This window comes from Apostichopus japonicus, chromosome 12 (genome assembly GCF_037975245.1).
Source record: "Apostichopus japonicus isolate 1M-3 chromosome 12, ASM3797524v1, whole genome shotgun sequence".
In the NCBI taxonomy this organism is placed as follows: domain Eukaryota; kingdom Metazoa; phylum Echinodermata; class Holothuroidea; order Aspidochirotida; family Stichopodidae; genus Apostichopus; species Apostichopus japonicus.
Window position 1 is genome coordinate 74,747 of NC_092572.1, and position 19,680 is coordinate 94,426.

The 19,680-nt window shown below is 34.5% G+C and overlaps 1 protein-coding gene across 6 annotated transcripts in view; it reads right to left on the bottom strand.

The window, feature by feature from the left end:
- LOC139978037 (SID1 transmembrane family member 1-like) overlaps nucleotides 1–19,680 on the bottom strand; it is a 159,484-nt gene that overhangs the window by 18,640 nt on the left and 121,164 nt on the right. For all 6 annotated transcript variants that reach the window (XM_071987980.1, XM_071987984.1, XM_071987983.1 and 3 more), the window contains 3 exons: nucleotides 16,981–17,083; nucleotides 16,368–16,444; nucleotides 2,886–2,932 (listed from right to left, as the gene is read on the bottom strand). In XM_071987980.1, the coding sequence (XP_071844081.1) occupies nucleotides 2,886–2,932; nucleotides 16,368–16,444; nucleotides 16,981–17,083 (227 nt within the window). The remainder of the gene's footprint in view (nucleotides 1–2,885; nucleotides 2,933–16,367; nucleotides 16,445–16,980; nucleotides 17,084–19,680) is intronic.

Sequence of the window (19,680 nt, forward strand, 5' to 3'; positions counted from 1 at the left end):
AATCGACTGCTTCAGTATATATATTAACACTGACTATAAGTGATCAATGTTCTGGCATTCCTCAATCCACTGCTACAGTATATATTAACACTGACTATAAGTGAGCAATGTTCATGCATTCCTCAATCGACTGCTTCAGTATATATATTAACACTGACTATAAGTGATCAATGTTCATGCATTCCTCAATCCACTGCTACAGTATTATATACTAACACTTGACTATAAGTGAGCAATGTTCATGCATTCCTTAATCCCCTGCTACGGTATATATTAACACTGACTATAAGTGAGCAATGTCCTGGCATTCCTCAATCCACTGCTACAGTATATATATTAACACTGACTATAAGTGATCAATGTTCATGCATTCCTCAATCCACTGCTACAGTATTATATACTAACACTTGACTATAAGTGAGCAATGTTCATGCATTCCTCAATCCCCTGCTACGGTATATATTAACACTGACTATAAGTGAGCAATGTTCTGGCATTCCTCAATCCACTGCTACAGTATATATTAACACTGACTATAAGTGATCAATGTTAATGCATTCCTCAATCCACTGCTACAGTATATATATTAACACTGACTATAAGGGATCAATGTTCATGCATTCCTCAATCCCTTGCTACAGTATTATATACTAACACTGACTATAAGTGAGCAATGTTCTGGCATTCCTCAATCCACTGCTACAGTATATATATTAACACTGACTATAAGTGAGCAATGTTAATGCATTCCTCAATCCACTGCTACAGTATTATATATTAACACTGACTATAAGTGAGCAATGTTCATGTATTCCTCAATCCCCTGCTACAGTATTATATATTAACACTGACTATAAGTGAGCAATGTTCATGCATTCCTCAATCCCCTGCTACGGTATATATTAACACTGACTATAAGTGAGAAATGTTCATGCATTCCTCAAACCACTGCTACAGTATTATATATTAACACTGACTATAAGTGAGCAATGTTAATGCATTCCTCAATCCACTGCTACAGTATATATATATTAACACTAACTATAAGTGACCAATGTTCATGCATTCCTCAATCCCCTGCTACAGTATTATATACTAACACTGACTATAAGTGAGCAATGTTCATGCATTCCTCAATCCACTGCTACAGTATTATATATTAACACTGACTATAAGTGAGAAATGTTCTGGCATTCCTCAATCCACTGCTACAGTATATATGTATTAACACTGACTATAAGTGATCAATGTTCATGCATTCCTCAATCCCCTGCTACAGTATATATTAACACTGACTAAAAGTGATCAATGTTATTGCATTCCTTAATCCACTGCTACAGTATTATATATTAACACTGACTATAAGTGATCAATGTTCATGCATTCCTCAATCCCCTGCTACAGTATATACTAACACTGACTATAAGTGAGCAATGTTCATGCATTCCTCAATCCACTGCTACAGTATTATATATTAACACTGACTATAAGTGAGCAATGTTAATGCATTCCTCAATCCCCTGCTATGGTATTATATATTAACACTGACTATAAGTGATCAATGTTCATGCATTCCTCAATCCACTGCTACAGTATTATATATTAACACTGACTATAAGTGAGCAATGTTAATGCATTCCTAAATCCACTGCTACAGTATTATATATTAACACTGACTATAAGTGATCAATGTTCATGCATTCCTCAATCGACTGCTACAGTATTATATATTAACACTAACTATAAGTGAGCAATGTTCATGCATTCCTCAATCCCTTGCTACAGTATTATATACTAACACTGACTATAAGTGAGCAATGTTCATGCATTCCTCAATCCCCTGCTACAGTATATATTAACACTGACTATAAGTGAGCAATGTTCTGGCATTCCTCAATCCACTGCTACAGTATTATATACTAACACTGACTATAAGTGATCAATGTTCATGCATTCCTCAATCCACTGCTACAGTATTATATATTAACACTGACTATAAGTGAGCAATGTTAATGCATTCCTCAATCCCCTGCTATGGTATTATATATTAACACTGACTATAAGTGATCAATGTTCATGCATTCCTCAATCCACTGCTACAGTATTATATATTAACACTGACTATAAGTGAGCAATGTTAATGCATTCCTAAATCCACTGCTACAGTATTATATATTAACACTGACTATAAGTGATCAATGTTCATGCATTCCTCAATCGACTGCTACAGTATTATATATTAACACTAACTATAAGTGAGCAATGTTCATGCATTCCTCAATCCCTTGCTACAGTATTATATACTAACACTGACTATAAGTGAGCAATGTTCATGCATTCCTCAATCCCCTGCTACAGTATATATTAACACTGACTATAAGTGAGCAATGTTCTGGCATTCCTCAATCCACTGCTACAGTATTATATACTAACACTGACTATAAGTGATCAATGTTCATGCATTCCTCAATCCACTACTACAGTATTATATACTAACACTGACTATAGGTGAGCAATGTTCATGCATTCCTCAATCCCCTGCTACAGTATGATATTCTAACACTGACTATAAGTGATCAATGTTCATGCATTCCTCTCTGTAATTAATCAAAAGAATAACAACTTTCAAGGACTTTACAACTGATGTTAGTTGAATGGTATACTTTGTGAAGCACAAGTCTGATTCATGTAGAGCTATTGTGTTGATCATACATACACAGTAAGGGCTATCACAACTGACATCAAAAGTTAAAAGGATGCTACACTGCATGCATAATTTTCAACCGGCTTTTAGCACTGCTACATGGGTAAACCACTACACATCCCTAGACACAATCCCCCATACAAATAACAAAGTGCAAAGATGCAATTGAAATCATACTCACAAGGCCCAGTTACAGCTGTTGCCAAAGAGCAGTGTGACAAACCGACCCTACAAAAAGAGTGTAAGATTAATGAGCCAATGTTCAGAGTGACAACTATAACTGAGAATGACCGACCCTTCGTAAAGAGTGTAAGATTAATGAGCTCATCCTCAGAGTGACAACTATTAATGAGAATGACCGACCCTAAGTAAAGAGTGTAAGATTAATGAGCTCATGTTCAGAGTGACAACTATTAATGAGAATGACCGACCCTACGTAAAGAGTGTAAGATTAATGAGCTCATGTTCAGAGTGACAACTATTAATGAGAATGACCGACCCTACGTAAAGAGTGTAACATTAATGAGCTCATCCTCAGAGTGACAACTATTAATGAGAATGACCGACCCTACAAAAAGAGTGTAAGATTAATGAGCTCATGTTCAGAGTGACAACTATTAATGAGAATGACCGACCCTAAGAAAAGAGTGTAAGATTAATGAGCTCATGTTCAGAGTGACAACTATTAATGAGAATGACCGGCCCTAAGAAAAGAGTGTAAGATTAATGAGCTCATGTTCAGAGTGACAACTATTAATGAGAATGACCGACCCTAAGAAAAGAGTGTAAGAATAATGAGCTCATGTTCAGAGTGACAACTATTAATGAGAATGACCGGCCCTAAGAAAAGAGTGTAAAATTAATGAGCTCATCCTCAGAGTGACAACTATTAATGAGAATGACCGACCCTACGTAAAGAGTGTAAGATTAATGAGCTCATCCTCAGAGTGACAACTATTAATGAGAATGACCGACCCTAAGTAAAGAGTGTAAGATTAATGAGCTCATCCTCAGAGTGACAACTATTAATGAAAATGACCGACCCTTCGTAAAGAGTGTAAGATTAATAAGCTCATGTTCAGAGTTACAACTATTAATGAGAATGACCTACCCTACGTAAGGAGTGTAAGATTAATGAGCTCATGTTTAGCATGACAACTATTAATGAGAATGACACAACCTAAGTAAAGAGTGTAAGATTAATGAGCTCATGTTCAGAGTGACAACTATTAATGAGAAAGACCGGCCCTAAGAAAAGAGTGTAAGATTAATGAGCTCATGTTCAGAGTGACAACTATTAATGAGAATGACCGACCCTAAGAAAAGAGTGTAAGAATAATGAGCTCATGTTCAGAGTGACAACTATTAATGAGAATGACCGGCCCTAAGAAAAGAGTGTAAAATTAATGAGCTCATCCTCAGAGTGACAACTATTAATGAAAATGACTGACCCTTCGTAAAGAGTGTAAGATTAATGAGCTCATGTTCATAGTGACAACTATTAATGAGAATGACCGACCCTACATAAAGAGTGTAAGATTAATGAGCTCATGTTCAGAGTGACAACTATTAATGAGAATGACCGACCCTACGTAAAGAGTGTAAGATTAATGAGCTAATCTTCAGAGTGACAACTATTTATGAGAATGACACAACCTAAGTAAAGAGTGTAAGATTAATGAGCTCATGTTCAGAGTGACAACTATTAATGAGAAGACCGACCCTACATAAAGAGTGTAAGATAAATGAGCTCATGTTCAGAGTGACAACTATTAATGAGAATGACTGACCCTACCTAAAGAGTGTTAGATTAATGAGCTCATGTTCAGAGTGACAACTATTAATGAAAATGACACAACCTAAGTAAACAGTGTAAGATTAATGAGCTCATGTTCAGAGTGACAACTATTAATGAGAATGACCGACCCTACAAAAAGAGTGTAAGATTAATGAGCTCATGTTCAGAGTGACAACTATTAATGAGAATGACCGACCCTTCGTAAAGAGTGTAAGATTAATGAGCTCATCCTCAGAGTGACAACTATTAATGAGAATGACACAACCTAAGTAAAGAGTGTAAGATTAATGAGCTCATGTTCAGAGTGACAACTATTAATGAGAATGACCGACCCTAAGTAAAGAGTGTAAGATTAATGAGCTCATGTTCACAGTGACAACTATTAATGAGAATGACCGACCCTACAAAAAGAGTGTAAGATTAATGAGCTCATGTTCAGAGTGACAACTATTAATGAGAATGACCGACCCTTCGTAAAGAGTGTAAGATTAATGAGCTCATCCTCAGAGTGACAACTATTAATGAGAATGACACAACCTAAGTAAAGAGTGTAAAATAATGAGCTCATGTTCAGAGTGACAACTATTAATGAAAATGACTGACCCTTCGTAAAGAGTGTAAGATTAATGAGCTCATGTTCATAGTGACAACTATTAATGAGATTGACCTACCCTACGTAAAGAGTGTAAGATTAATGAGCTCATGTTCAGAGTGACAACTATTAATGAGAATGACCGACCCTTTGTAAAGAGTGTAAGATTAATGAGCTCATGTTCAGAGTGACAACTATTAATAAGAATGACTGACCCTTCGTAAAAAGTGTAAGATTAATGAGCTCATCCTCAGAGTGACAACTATAAATGAGAATGACCCAGCCTACATAAAGAGTGTAAGATTAATGAGCTCATGTTCAGAGTGACAACTATTAATAAGAATGACTGACCCTTCGTAAAAAGTGTAAGATTAATGAGCTCATCCTCAGAGTGACAACTATTAATGAGAATGACACAACCTAAGTAAAGAGTGTTAGATTAATGAGCTCATGTTCAGAGTGACAACTATTAATGAGAATGACCGACCCTACGTAAAGAGTGTAAGATTAATGAGCTAATGTTCAAAGTGACGACTATTAATAAGAATGACCGACCCTACAAAAGGAGTGTTAGATTAATGAGCTAATGTTCAGAGTGACAACTATTAATGAGAATGACCGACCCTACATAAAGAGTGTAAGATAAATGAGCTAATCTTCAGAGTGACAACTATTAATGAGAATGACACAACCTAAGTAAATAGTGTAAGATTAATGAGCTCATGTTCATAGTGACAACTATTAATGAGAATGACCGACCCTACATAAAGAGTGTAAGATTAATGAGCTCATGTTCATAGTGACAACTATTAATGAGAATGACCGACCCTACGTAAAGAGTGTAAGATTAATGAGCTAATCTTCAGAGTGACAACTATTTATGAGAATGACACAACCTAAGTAAAGAGTGTAAGATTAATGAGCTCATGTTCAGAGTGACAACTATTAATGAGAAGACCGACCCTACATAAAGAGTGTAAGATAAATGAGCTCATGTTCAGAGTGACAACTATTAATGAGAATGACTGACCCTACCTAAAGAGTGTTAGATTAATGAGCTCATGTTCAGAGTGACAACTATTAATGAAAATGACACAACCTAAGTAAAGAGTGTAAGATTAATGAGCTCATGTTCAGAGTGACAACTATTAATGAGAATGACCGACCCTACAAAAAGAGTGTAAGATTAATGAGCTCATGTTCAGAGTGACAACTATTAATGAGAATGACCGACCCTTCGTAAAGAGTGTAAGATTAATGAGCTCATCCTCAGAGTGACAACTATTAATGAGAATGACACAACCTAAGTAAAGAGTGTAAGATTAATGAGCTCATGTTCAGAGTGACAACTATTAATGAGAATGACCGACCCTAAGTAAAGAGTGTAAGATTAATGAGCTCATGTTCAGAGTGACAACTATTAATGAGAATGACCGACCCTACAAAAAGAGTGTAAGATTAATGAGCTCATGTTCAGAGTGACAACTATTAATGAGAATGACCGACCCTTCGTAAAGAGTGTAAGATTAATGAGCTCATCCTCAGAGTGACAACTATTAATGAGAATGACACAACCTAAGTAAAGAGTGTAAAATAATGAGCTCATGTTCAGAGTGACAACTATTAATGAAAATGACTGACCCTTCGTAAAGAGTGTAAGATTAATGAGCTCATGTTCATAGTGACAACTATTAATGAGATTGACCTACCCTACGTAAAGAGTGTAAGATTAATGAGCTCATGTTCAGAGTGACAACTATTAATGAGAATGACCGACCCTTCGTAAAGAGTGTAAGATTAATGAGCTCATGTTCAGAGTGACAACTATTAATAAGAATGACTGACCCTTCGTAAAAAGTGTAAGATTAATGAGCTCATCCTCAGAGTGACAACTATAAATGAGAATGACCCAGCCTACATAAAGAGTGTAAGATTAATGAGCTCATGTTCAGAGTGACAACTATTAATAAGAATGACTGACCCTTCGTAAAAAGTGTAAGATTAATGAGCTCATCCTCAGAGTGACAACTATTAATGAGAATGACACAACCTAAGTAAAGAGTGTTAGATTAATGAGCTCATGTTCAGAGTGACAACTATTAATGAGAATGACCGACCCTACGTAAAGAGTGTAAGATTAATGAGCTCATGTTCAAAGTGACGACTATTAATGAGAATGACCGACCCTACAAAAAGAGTGTTAGATTAATGAGCTAATGTTCAGAGTGACAACTATTAATGAGAATGACCGACCCTACATAAAGAGTGTAAGATAAATGAGCTAATCTTCAGAGTGACAACTATTAATGAGAATGACACAACCTAAGTAAATAGTGTAAGATTAATGAGCTCATTGTTCAGAGTGACAACTATTAATGAGAATGACCAACCCTACATAAAGAGTGTAAGATTAATGAGCTAATGTTCAAAGTGACAACTATTAATGAGAATGACCGACCCTACAAAAAGAGTGTAAGATTAATGAGCTCATGTTCAGAGTGACAACTATTAATGAGAATGACCGACCCTACGTAAAGAGTGTAAGATTAATGAGCTAATCTTCAGAGTGACAACTATTAATGAGAATGACACAACCTAAGTAAAGAGTGTAAGATTAATGAGCTCATGTTCAGAGTGACAACTATTAATGAGAAGACCGACCCTACATAAAGAGTGTAAGATAAATGAGCTCATGTTCAGAGTGACAACTATTAATGAGAATGACTGACCCTACCTAAAGAGTGTTAGATTAATGAGCTCATGTTCAGGGTGACAACTATTAATGAGAATATCCGACCCTACCTAAAGAGTGTAAGATTAATGAGCTTATTTTCAGAGTGACAACTATTAATGAGAATGACTGACCCTATGTAAAAAGTGTAAGATTAATGAGCTCATGTTCAAAGTGACAACTACTAATGAGAATGACCGACCCTACGTAAAAAGTGTAAGATTAATGAGCTCATGTTCAAAGTGACAACTATTAATGAGAATGACCGACCCTACAAAAAGAGTGTAAGATTAATGAGCTAATGTTCAGAGTGACAACTATTAATGAGAATGACCGACCCTACATAAAGAGTGTAAGATTAATGAGCTCATGTTCAGAGTGACAACTATTAATGAGAATGACACAACCTAAGTAAATAGTGTAAGATTAATGAGCTCATGTTCAGAGTGACAACTATTAATGAGAATGACCGACCCTACATAAAGAGTGTAAGATTAATGAGCTCATGTTCAGAGTGACAACTATTAATGAGAATGACACAACCTAAGTAGAGTGTAAGATTAATGAGCTCATGTTCAGAGTGACAACTATTAATGAAAATGACTGACCCTTCGTAAAAAGTGTAAGATTAATGAGCTCATCCTCAGAGTGACAACTATAAATGAGAATGACCCAGCCTACATAAAGAGTGTAAGATTAATGAGCTCATGTTCAGAGTGACAACTATTAATAAGAATGACTGACCCTTCGTAAAGAGTGTAAGATTAATGAGCTCATGTTCAGAGTGACAACTATTAATGAGAATGACACAACCTAAGTAAATAGTGTAGGATTAATGAGCTCATGTTCAGAGTGACAACTATTAATGAGAATGACCGACCCTACATAAAGAGTGTAAGATTAATGAGCTCATGTTCAGAGTGACAACTATTAATGAGAATGACACAACCTAAGTAAAGAGTGTAAGATTAATGAGCTCATGTTCAGAGTGACAACTATTAATGAAAATGACTGACCCTTCGTAAAGAGTGTAAGATTAATGAGCTCATGTTCATAGTGACAACTATTAATGAGAATGACACAACCTAAGTAAATAGTGTAAGATTAATGAGCTCATGTTCAGAGTGACAACTATTAATGAGAATGACCGACCCTACATAAAGAGTGTAAGATTAATGAGCTCATGTTCAGAGTGACAACTATTAATAAAAATGACCGACCCTTCGTAAAGAGTGTAAGATTAATGAGCTCATTGTTCAGAGTGACAACTATTAATGAGAATGACCAACCCTACATAAAGAGTGTAAGATTAATGAGCTAATGTTCAAAGGGACAACTATTAATGAGAATGACCGACCCTACAAAAAGAGTGTAAGATTAATGAGCTCATGTTCAGAGTGACAACTATTAATGAGAATGACCGACCCTACGTAAAGAGTGTAAGATTAATGAGCTAATCTTCAGAGTGACAACTATTAATGAGAATGACACAACCTAAGTAAAGAGTGTAAGATTAATGAGCTCATGTTCAGAGTGACAACTATTAATGAGAAGACCGACCCTACATAAAGAGTGTAAGATAAATGAGCTCATGTTCAGAGTGACAACTATTAATGAGAATGACTGACCCTACCTAAAGAGTGTTAGATTAATGAGCTCATGTTCAGGGTGACAACTATTAATGAGAATATCCGACCCTACCTAAAGAGTGTAAGATTAATGAGCTTATTTTCAGAGTGACAACTATTAATGAGAATGACTGACCCTATGTAAAAAGTGTAAGATTAATGAGCTCATGTTCAAAGTGACAACTACTAATGAGAATGACCGACCCTACGTAAAAAGTGTAAGATTAATGAGCTCATGTTCAAAGTGACAACTATTAATGAGAATGACCGACCCTACAAAAAGAGTGTAAGATTAATGAGCTAATGTTCAGAGTGACAACTATTAATGAGAATGACCGACCCTACATAAAGAGTGTAAGATTAATGAGCTCATGTTCAGAGTGACAACTATTAATGAGAATGACACAACCTAAGTAAATAGTGTAAGATTAATGAGCTCATGTTCAGAGTGACAACTATTAATGAGAATGACCGACCCTACATAAAGAGTGTAAGATTAATGAGCTCATGTTCAGAGTGACAACTATTAATGAGAATGACACAACCTAAGTAAAGAGTGTAAGATTAATGAGCTCATGTTCAGAGTGACAACTATTAATGAAAATGACTGACCCTTCATAAAGAGTGTAAGATTAATGAGCTCATGTTCATAGTGACAACTATTAATGAGAATGACACAACCTAAGTAAATAGTGTAAGATTAATGAGCTCATGTTCAGAGTGACAACTATTAATGAGAATGACCGACCTTACATAAAGAGTGTAAGATTAATGAGCTCATGTTCAGAGTGACAACTATTAATAAAAATGACCGACCCTTCGTAAAGAGTGTAAGATTAATGAGCTCATTGTTCAGAGTGACAACTATTAATGAGAATGACCAACCCTACATAAAGAGTGTAAGATTAATGAGCTAATGTTCAAAGTGACAACTATTAATGAGAATGACCGACCCTACAAAAAGAGTGTAAGATTAATGAGCTCATGTTCAGAGTGACAACTATTAATGAGAATGACCGACCCTACGTAAAGAGTGTAAGATTAATGAGCTAATCTTCAGAGTGACAACTATTAATGAGAATGACACAACCTAAGTAAAGAGTGTAAGATTAATGAGCTCATGTTCAGAGTGACAACTATTAATGAGAAGACCGACCCTACATAAAGAGTGTAAGATAAATGAGCTCATGTTCAGAGTGACAACTATTAATGAGAATGACTGACCCTACCTAAAGAGTGTTAGATTAATGAGCTCATGTTCAGGGTGACAACTATTAATGAGAATATCCGACCCTACCTAAAGAGTGTAAGACTAATGAGCTTATTTTCAGAGTGACAACTATTAATGAGAATGACTGACCCTATGTAAAAAGTGTAAGATTAATGAGCTCATGTTCAAAGTGACAACTACTAATGAGAATGACCGACCCTACGTAAAAAGTGTAAGATTAATGAGCTCATGTTCAAAGTGACAACTATTAATGAGAATGACCGACCCTACAAAAAGAGTGTAAGATTAATGAGCTAATGTTCAGAGTGACAACTATTAATGAGAATGACACAACCTAAGTAAATAGTGTAAGATTAATGAGCTCATGTTCAGAGTGACAACTATTAATGAGAATGACCGACCCTACATAAAGAGTGTAAGATTAATGAGCTCATGTTCAGAGTGACAACTATTAATGAGAATGACACAACCTAAGTAAAGAGTGTAAGATTAATGAGCTCATGTTCAGAGTGACAACTATTAATGAAAATGACTGACCCTTCGTAAAGAGTGTAAGATTAATGAGCTCATGTTCATAGTGACAACTATTAATGAGAATGACACAACCTAAGTAAATAGTGTAAGATTAATGAGCTCATGTTCAGAGTGACAACTATTAATGAGAATGACCGACCCTACATAAAGAGTGTAAGATTAATGAGCTCATGTTCAGAGTGACAACTATTAATAAAAATGACCGACCCTTCGTAAAGAGTGTAAGATTAATGAGCTCATTGTTCAGAGTGACAACTATTAATGAGAATGACCAACCCTACATAAAGAGTGTAAGATTAATGAGCTAATGTTCAAAGTGACAACTATTAATGAGAATGACCGACCCTACAAAAAGAGTGTAAGATTAATGAGCTCATGTTCAGAGTGACAACTATTAATGAGAATGACCGACCCTACGTAAAGAGTGTAAGATTAATGAGCTAATCTTCAGAGTGACAACTATTAATGAGAATGACACAACCTAAGTAAAGAGTGTAAGATTAATGAGCTCATGTTCAGAGTGACAACTATTAATGAGAAGACCGACCCTACATAAAGAGTGTAAGATAAATGAGCTCATGTTCAGAGTGACAACTATTAATGAGAATGACTGACCCTACCTAAAGAGTGTTAGATTAATGAGCTCATGTTCAGGGTGACAACTATTAATGAGAATATCCGACCCTACCTAAAGAGTGTAAGATTAATGAGCTTATTTTCAGAGTGACAACTATTAATGAGAATGACTGACCCTATGTAAAAAGTGTAAGATTAATGAGCTCATGTTCAAAGTGACAACTACTAATGAGAATGACCGACCCTACGTAAAAAGTGTAAGATTAATGAGCTCATGTTCAAAGTGACAACTATTAATGAGAATGACCGACCCTACAAAAAGAGTGTAAGATTAATGAGCTAATGTTCAGAGTGACAACTATTAATGAGAATGACCGACCCTACATAAAGAGTGTAAGATTAATGAGCTCATGTTCAGAGTGACAACTATTAATGAGAATGACACAACCTAAGTAAATAGTGTAAGATTAATGAGCTCATGTTCAGAGTGACAACTATTAATGAGAATGACCGACCCTACATAAAGAGTGTAAGATTAATGAGCTCATGTTCAGAGTGACAACTATTAATGAGAATGACACAACCTAAGTAAAGAGTGTAAGATTAATGAGCTCATGTTCAGAGTGACAACTATTAATGAAAATGACTGACCCTTCGTAAAGAGTGTAAGATTAATGAGCTCATGTTCATAGTGACAACTATTAATGAGAATGACACAACCTAAGTAAATAGTGTAAGATTAATGAGCTCATGTTCAGAGTGACAACTATTAATGAGAATGACCGACCCTACATAAAGAGTGTAAGATTAATGAGCTCATGTTCAAAGTGACAACTATTAATAAAAATGACCGACCCTTCGTAAAGAGTGTAAGATTAATGAGCTCATTGTTCAGAGTGACAACTATTAATGAGAATGACCGACCCTACAAAAAGAGTGTAAGATTAATGAGCTCATGTTCAGAGTGACAACTATTAATGAGAATGACCGACCCTACGTAAAGAGTGTAAGATTAATGAGCTAATCTTCAGAGTGACAACTATTAATGAGAATGACACAACCTAAGTAAAGAGTGTAAGATTAATGAGCTCATGTTCAGAGTGACAACTATTAATGAGAAGACCGACCCTACATAAAGAGTGTAAGATAAATGAGCTCATGTTCAGAGTGACAACTATTAATGAGAATGACTGACCCTACCTAAAGAGTGTTAGATTAATGAGCTCATGTTCAGGGTGACAACTATTAATGAGAATATCCGACCCTACCTAAAGAGTGTAAGATTAATGAGCTTATTTTCAGAGTGACAACTATTAATGAGAATGACTGACCCTATGTAAAAAGTGTAAGATTAATGAGCTCATGTTCAAAGTGACAACTACTAATGAGAATGACCGACCCTACGTAAAAAGTGTAAGATTAATGAGCTCATGTTCAAAGTGACAACTATTAATGAGAATGACCGACCCTACAAAAAGAGTGTAAGATTAATGAGCTAATGTTCAGAGTGACAACTATTAATGAGAATGACCGACCCTACATAAAGAGTGTAAGATTAATGAGCTCATGTTCAGAGTGACAACTATTAATGAGAATGACACAACCTAAGTAAATAGTGTAAGATTAATGAGCTCATGTTCAGAGTGACAACTATTAATGAGAATGACCGACCCTACATAAAGAGTGTAAGATTAATGAGCTCATGTTCAGAGTGACAACTATTAATGAGAATGACACAACCTAAGTAAAGAGTGTAACATTAATGAGCTCATGTTCAGAGTGACAACTATTAATGAAAATGACTGACCCTTCGTAAAGAGTGTAAGATTAATGAGCTCATGTTCATAGTGACAACTATTAATGAGAATGACACAACCTAAGTAAATAGTGTAAGATTAATGAGCTCATGTTCAGAGTGACAACTATTAATGAGAATGACCGACCCTACATAAAGAGTGTAAGATTAATGAGCTCATGCTCAGAGTGACAACTATTAATAAGAATGACCGATCCTTCGTAAAGAGTGTAAGATTAATGAGCTAATGTTCAGAGTAACAACTATTAATGAGAATGACACAACCTAAGTAAATAGTGTAAGATTAATGAGCTCATGTTCAGAGTGACAACTATTAATGAGAATGACCGACCCTACAAAAAGAGTGTAAGATTAATGAGCTCATGTTCAGAGTGACAACTATTAATGAGAATGACCGACCCTACGTAAAGAGTGTAAGATTAATGAGCTAATCTTCAGAGTGACAACTATTTATGAGAATGACACAACCTAAGTAAAGAGTGTAAGATTAATGAGCTCATGTTCAGAGTGACAACTATTAATGAGAAGACCGACCCTACATAAAGAGTGTAAGATAAATGAGCTCATGTTCAGAGTGACAACTATTAATGAGAATGACTGACCCTACCTAAAGAGTGTTAGATTAATGAGCTCATGTTCAGAGTGACAACTATTAATGAAAATGACACAACATAAGTAAAGAGTGTAAGATTAATGAGCTCATGTTCAGAGTGACAACTATTAACGAGAATGACCAACCCTACATAAAGAGTGTAAGATAAATGAGCATATCAACTGTTAATGCATGTAATAGTGTACCAACCCTGGATGTGACAGGACATATCAACTGTTAATGCATTGTAATAGTGTACCAACCCTGGATGTGACAGGACATATCAACTGTTAATGCATTGTAATAGTGTACCAACCCTGGATGTGACAGGACATATCAACTGTTAATGCATTGTAATAGTGACCAACCCTGGATGTGACAGGACATATCAACTGTTAATGCATTGTAATAGTGTACCAACCCTGGATGTGACAGGACATATCAACTGTTAATGCATTGTAATAGTGTACCAACCCTGGATGTGATAGGACATATCAACTGTTAATGCATTGTAATAGTGTACCAACCCTGGATGTGACAGAGCATATCAACTGTTAATGCATTGTAATAGTGTACCAACCCTGGATGTGACAGAGCATATCAACTGTTAATGCATGTAATAGTGTACCAACCCTGGATGTGACAGGACATATCAACTGTTAATGCATTGTAATAGTGTACCTATCCTGGATGTGACAGGACATATCAACTGTTAATGCATTGTAATAGTGTACCAACCCTGGATGTGACAGAGCATATCAACTGTTAATGCATTGTAATAGTGTACCAACCCTGGATGTGACAGGACATATCAACTGTTAATGCATTGTAATAGTGTACCAACCCTGGATGTGATAGGACATATCAACTGTTAATACATTGTAATAGTGTACCAACCCTGGATGTGACAGGACATATCAACTGTTAATGCATTGTAATAGTGTACCAACCCTGGATGTGACAGAGCATATCAACTGTTAATGCATTGTATAGTGTACCAACCCTGGATGTGACAGGACATATCAACTGTTAATGCATTGTAATAGTGTACCTACCCTGGATGTGACAGGACATATCAACTGTTAATGTATTGTAATAGTGTACCTACCCTGGATGTGACAGGACATATCAACTGTTAATGCATTGTAATAGTGTACCAACCCTGGATGTGATAGGACATATCAACTGTAAATGCATTGTAATAGTGTACCAACCCTGGATGTGACAGGACATATCAACTGTTAATGCATTGTAATAGTGTACCAACCCTGGATGTGACAGGACATATCAACTGTTAATGCATTGTAATAGTGTACCAACCCTGGATGTGACAGGACATATCAACTGTTAATGCATTGTAATAGTGTACCAACCCTGGATGTGACAGGACATATCAACTGTTACTACATTGTAATAGTCAACCAACTGTGGATGTGACAGGGTCTATCAACTTAATACATAGTAAAATGTAAAGGGAGTCCTCTGTATTCGGCACAGTGTAATGTGCAGCTTTTTGGGGGTAAAGGGAGCCCTCTGTGTTCTGCTCAGTGTAAGGGTGCAGCTATGTTGGCAAAGGGAGCCCTCTGTATACTGAACTGTGTAAGGTTGTAGCTTTGCTAGGGCAAAGAGAACCCTCTTTATTCTGCACAGTGTAAGGGTGCAGCTTTGTGAGGGTAAAGGGAGCCCTCTTTATTCTGCATAGTGTAAGGGTGCAGCTTTGTGAGGGTAAAGGGAGCCCTCTATATTCTGCACATTGTAAGCAGGCAGCTATGTTAGGGTAAAGGGAATCCTCTGTGTTCTAAATTGTGTAAGGGCTAAGCTTTGTGAAGGTGAATAGTGCCCTCTGTTTTCTGCACAGTGTAAGGGTGCAGCTTTGTGGGGAGGCACATTGAATGCAGGTCCCAAATTGAGCTATAATAAGAATTATAAAAAGGTTCTTGTCCACCCATGTCATTGATGAATATATATGTGGAAACCTTTTCATGTAGTTTAGTTGCATCACTAGTGGTGATGCTGCAGTGATGTGAACCTAATTAGTAAAACTCAGTAATATCTTGTTCATCTTCACCACTTTCTGCATGGCATCATAAAATTAAACTTATTCTACTATATACTAGAACTTGACTGCAATGAGTTACGGAGCTTTCAATATTTCAAACTCTTACCAAATGTAAAGGTTTGAAGTCTCTGTTGGCTAGCATCATTCTGCACTCCAAGCGAGCTCTGGCAAATGTTCCTGTATCTGCAAATGAACAGAAGTACATACCAGATCAGTTGGTGCTATTGTAATATATAGGTAACATACCAAATCAGATGGTGCTATCGTGATATATAGGTAGCATACCAAATCAGATGGTGCTATCATAATATATGTGTAACATACCAAATCAGATTGTGCTGTCATAATATATGTGTAACATACAAATTCAGATGGTGCTATCATAATATATGTGTAACATACCAAATCAGATGGTGCTATCGTAATATATGTGTAACATACAAATTCAGATGGTGCTATCATAATATATGTGTAACATACCAAATCAGATGGTGCTATCGTAATATAAATGTGTACCATACCAAATCAGATGGTTCTATTGTAATATATGTGTAACATACCAAATCAGATGGTGCTATCGTAATATAAATGTGTACCATACCAAATCAGATGGTTCTATTGTAATATATGTGTAACATACCAAATCAGATGGTGCTTTCATAATATATGTGTAACATACCAAATCAGATGGTGCTTTTGTACCATATACAATAACATACCAAACCGGACGGTGCTTTTGTAGTAAACATGTAAGGACATGTAGCCGCAGGTGGTAACATGAAGCAGGAAAAATATGATGTATGTATAGATGTTATGGAATAACTGCAAAACAAACAAAATGGAGAAATGTCAATGAAATTGTTACATTTATGTGTTACATCTAGACAAAACATGTCTTAAAATATCTGAAACAAAGACATTCCGGACTTTGTCAAGAGGATATAAATGTGACAATTAATAGAGCCTATTTGTAATAATTCAATTATATTGATCCTGTCAATATTTATGGAATGCATAGACTATTTACAGCCTTCAAATATTTGTAATAAATCAATAACATTGATCCTGTCAATATTTATGGATGTATACAGACTATTTACAGCCTTCAAATATTTGTAATAAATCAATAACATTGATCCTGTCAATATTTATGGAATGTATAGACTATTAACAGCCTTCAAATATTTGTAATAAATCAATAACATTGATCCTGTCAATATTAATGGATGTATACAGACTATTTACAGCCTTCAAATATTTGTAATAAATCAATAACATTGATCCTGTCAATATTAATGGATGTATACAGACTATTTACAGCCTTCAAATATTTGTAATAAATCAATAACATTGATCCTGTCAATATTTATGGATGTATACAGACTATTTACAGCCTTCAAATATTTGTAATAAATCAATAACATTGATCCTGTCAATATTAATGGAATGTATACAGACTATTTACAGCCTTTAAATATTTGTAATAAATCAATTACATTGATCCTGTCAATATTAATGGAATGTATACAGACTATTTACAGCCTTCAAATATTTGTAATAAATCAATAACATTGATCCTGTCAATATTTATGGATGTATACAGACTATTTACAGCCTTCAAATATTTGTAATAAATCAATAACATTGATCCTGTCAATATTTATGGAATGTATAGACTATTAACAGCCTTCAAATATTTGTAATAAATCAATAACATTGATCCTGTCAATATTAATGGAATGTATACAGACTATTTACAGCCTTTAAATATTTGTAATAAATCAATTACATTGATCCTGTCAATATTAATGGAATGTATACAGACTATTTACAGCTTTCAAATATTTGTAATAAATCAATAACATTGATCCTGTCAATATTTATGGAATGTATAGACTATTTACAGCCTTTAAATATTTGTAATAAATCAATAATATTGATCCTGTCAATATATATGGATGTATACAGACTATTTACAGCCTTCAAATATTTGTAATAAATCAATAACATTGATCCTGTCAATATTTATGGAATGTATAGACTATTAACAGCCTTCAAATATTTGTAATAAATCAATAACATTGATCCTGTCAATATTAATGGAATGTATACAGACTATTTACAGCCTTTAAATATTTGTAATAAATCAATTACATTGATCCTGTCAATATTAATGGAATGTATACAGACTATTTACAGCTTTCAAATATTTGTAATAAATCAATAACATTGATCCTGTCAATATTTATGGAATGTATAGACTATTTACAGCCTTTAAATATTTGTAATAAATCAATAATATTGATCCTGTCAATATATATGGATGTATACAGACTATTTACAGCCTTCAAATATTTGTAATAAATCAATAACATTGATCCTGTCAATATATATGGATGTATACAGACTATTTACAGCCTTCAAATATTTGTAATAAATCAATAACATTGATCCTGTCAATATTTATGGAATGTATAGACTATTTACAGCCTTTAAATATTTGTAATAAATCAATAATATTGATCCTGTCAATATATATGGATGTATACAGACTATTTACAGCCTTCAAATATTTGTAATAAATCAATAACATTGATCCTGTCAATATATATGGATGTATACAGACTATTTACAGCCTTCAAATATTTGTAATAAATCAATAACATTGATCCTGTCAATATTTATGGAATGTATAGACTATTAACAGCCTTCAAATATTTGTAATAAATCAATAACATTGATCCTGTCAATATTTATGGATGTATACAGACTATTTACAGCCTTCAAATATTTGTAATAAATCAATAACATTGATCCTGTCAATATTTATGGATGTATACAGACTATTTACAGCCTTCAAATATTTGTAATAAATCAATAACATTGATCCTGTCAATATTTATGGAATGTATAGACTATTTACAGCCTTTAAATATTTGTAATAAATCAATAATATTGATCCTGTCAATATATATGGATGTATACAGACTATTTACAGCCTTCAAATATTTGTAATAAATCAATAACATTGATCCTGTCAATATATATGGATGTATACAGACTATTTACAGCCTTCAAATATTTGTAATAAATCAATAACATTGATCCTGTCAATATTTATGGAATGTATAGACTATTAACAGCCTTCAAATATTTGTAATAAATCAATAACATTGATCCTGTCAATATTTATGGATGTATACAGACTATTTATAGCCTTCAAATATTTGTAATAAATCAATAACATTGATCCTGTCAATATTAATGGATGTATACAGACTATTTACAGCCTTCAAATATTTGTAATAAATCAATAACATTGATCCTGTCAATATTTATGGATGTATACAGACTATTTACAGCCTTCAAATATTTGTAATTAATCAATAACATTGATCCTGTCAATATTTATGGAATCT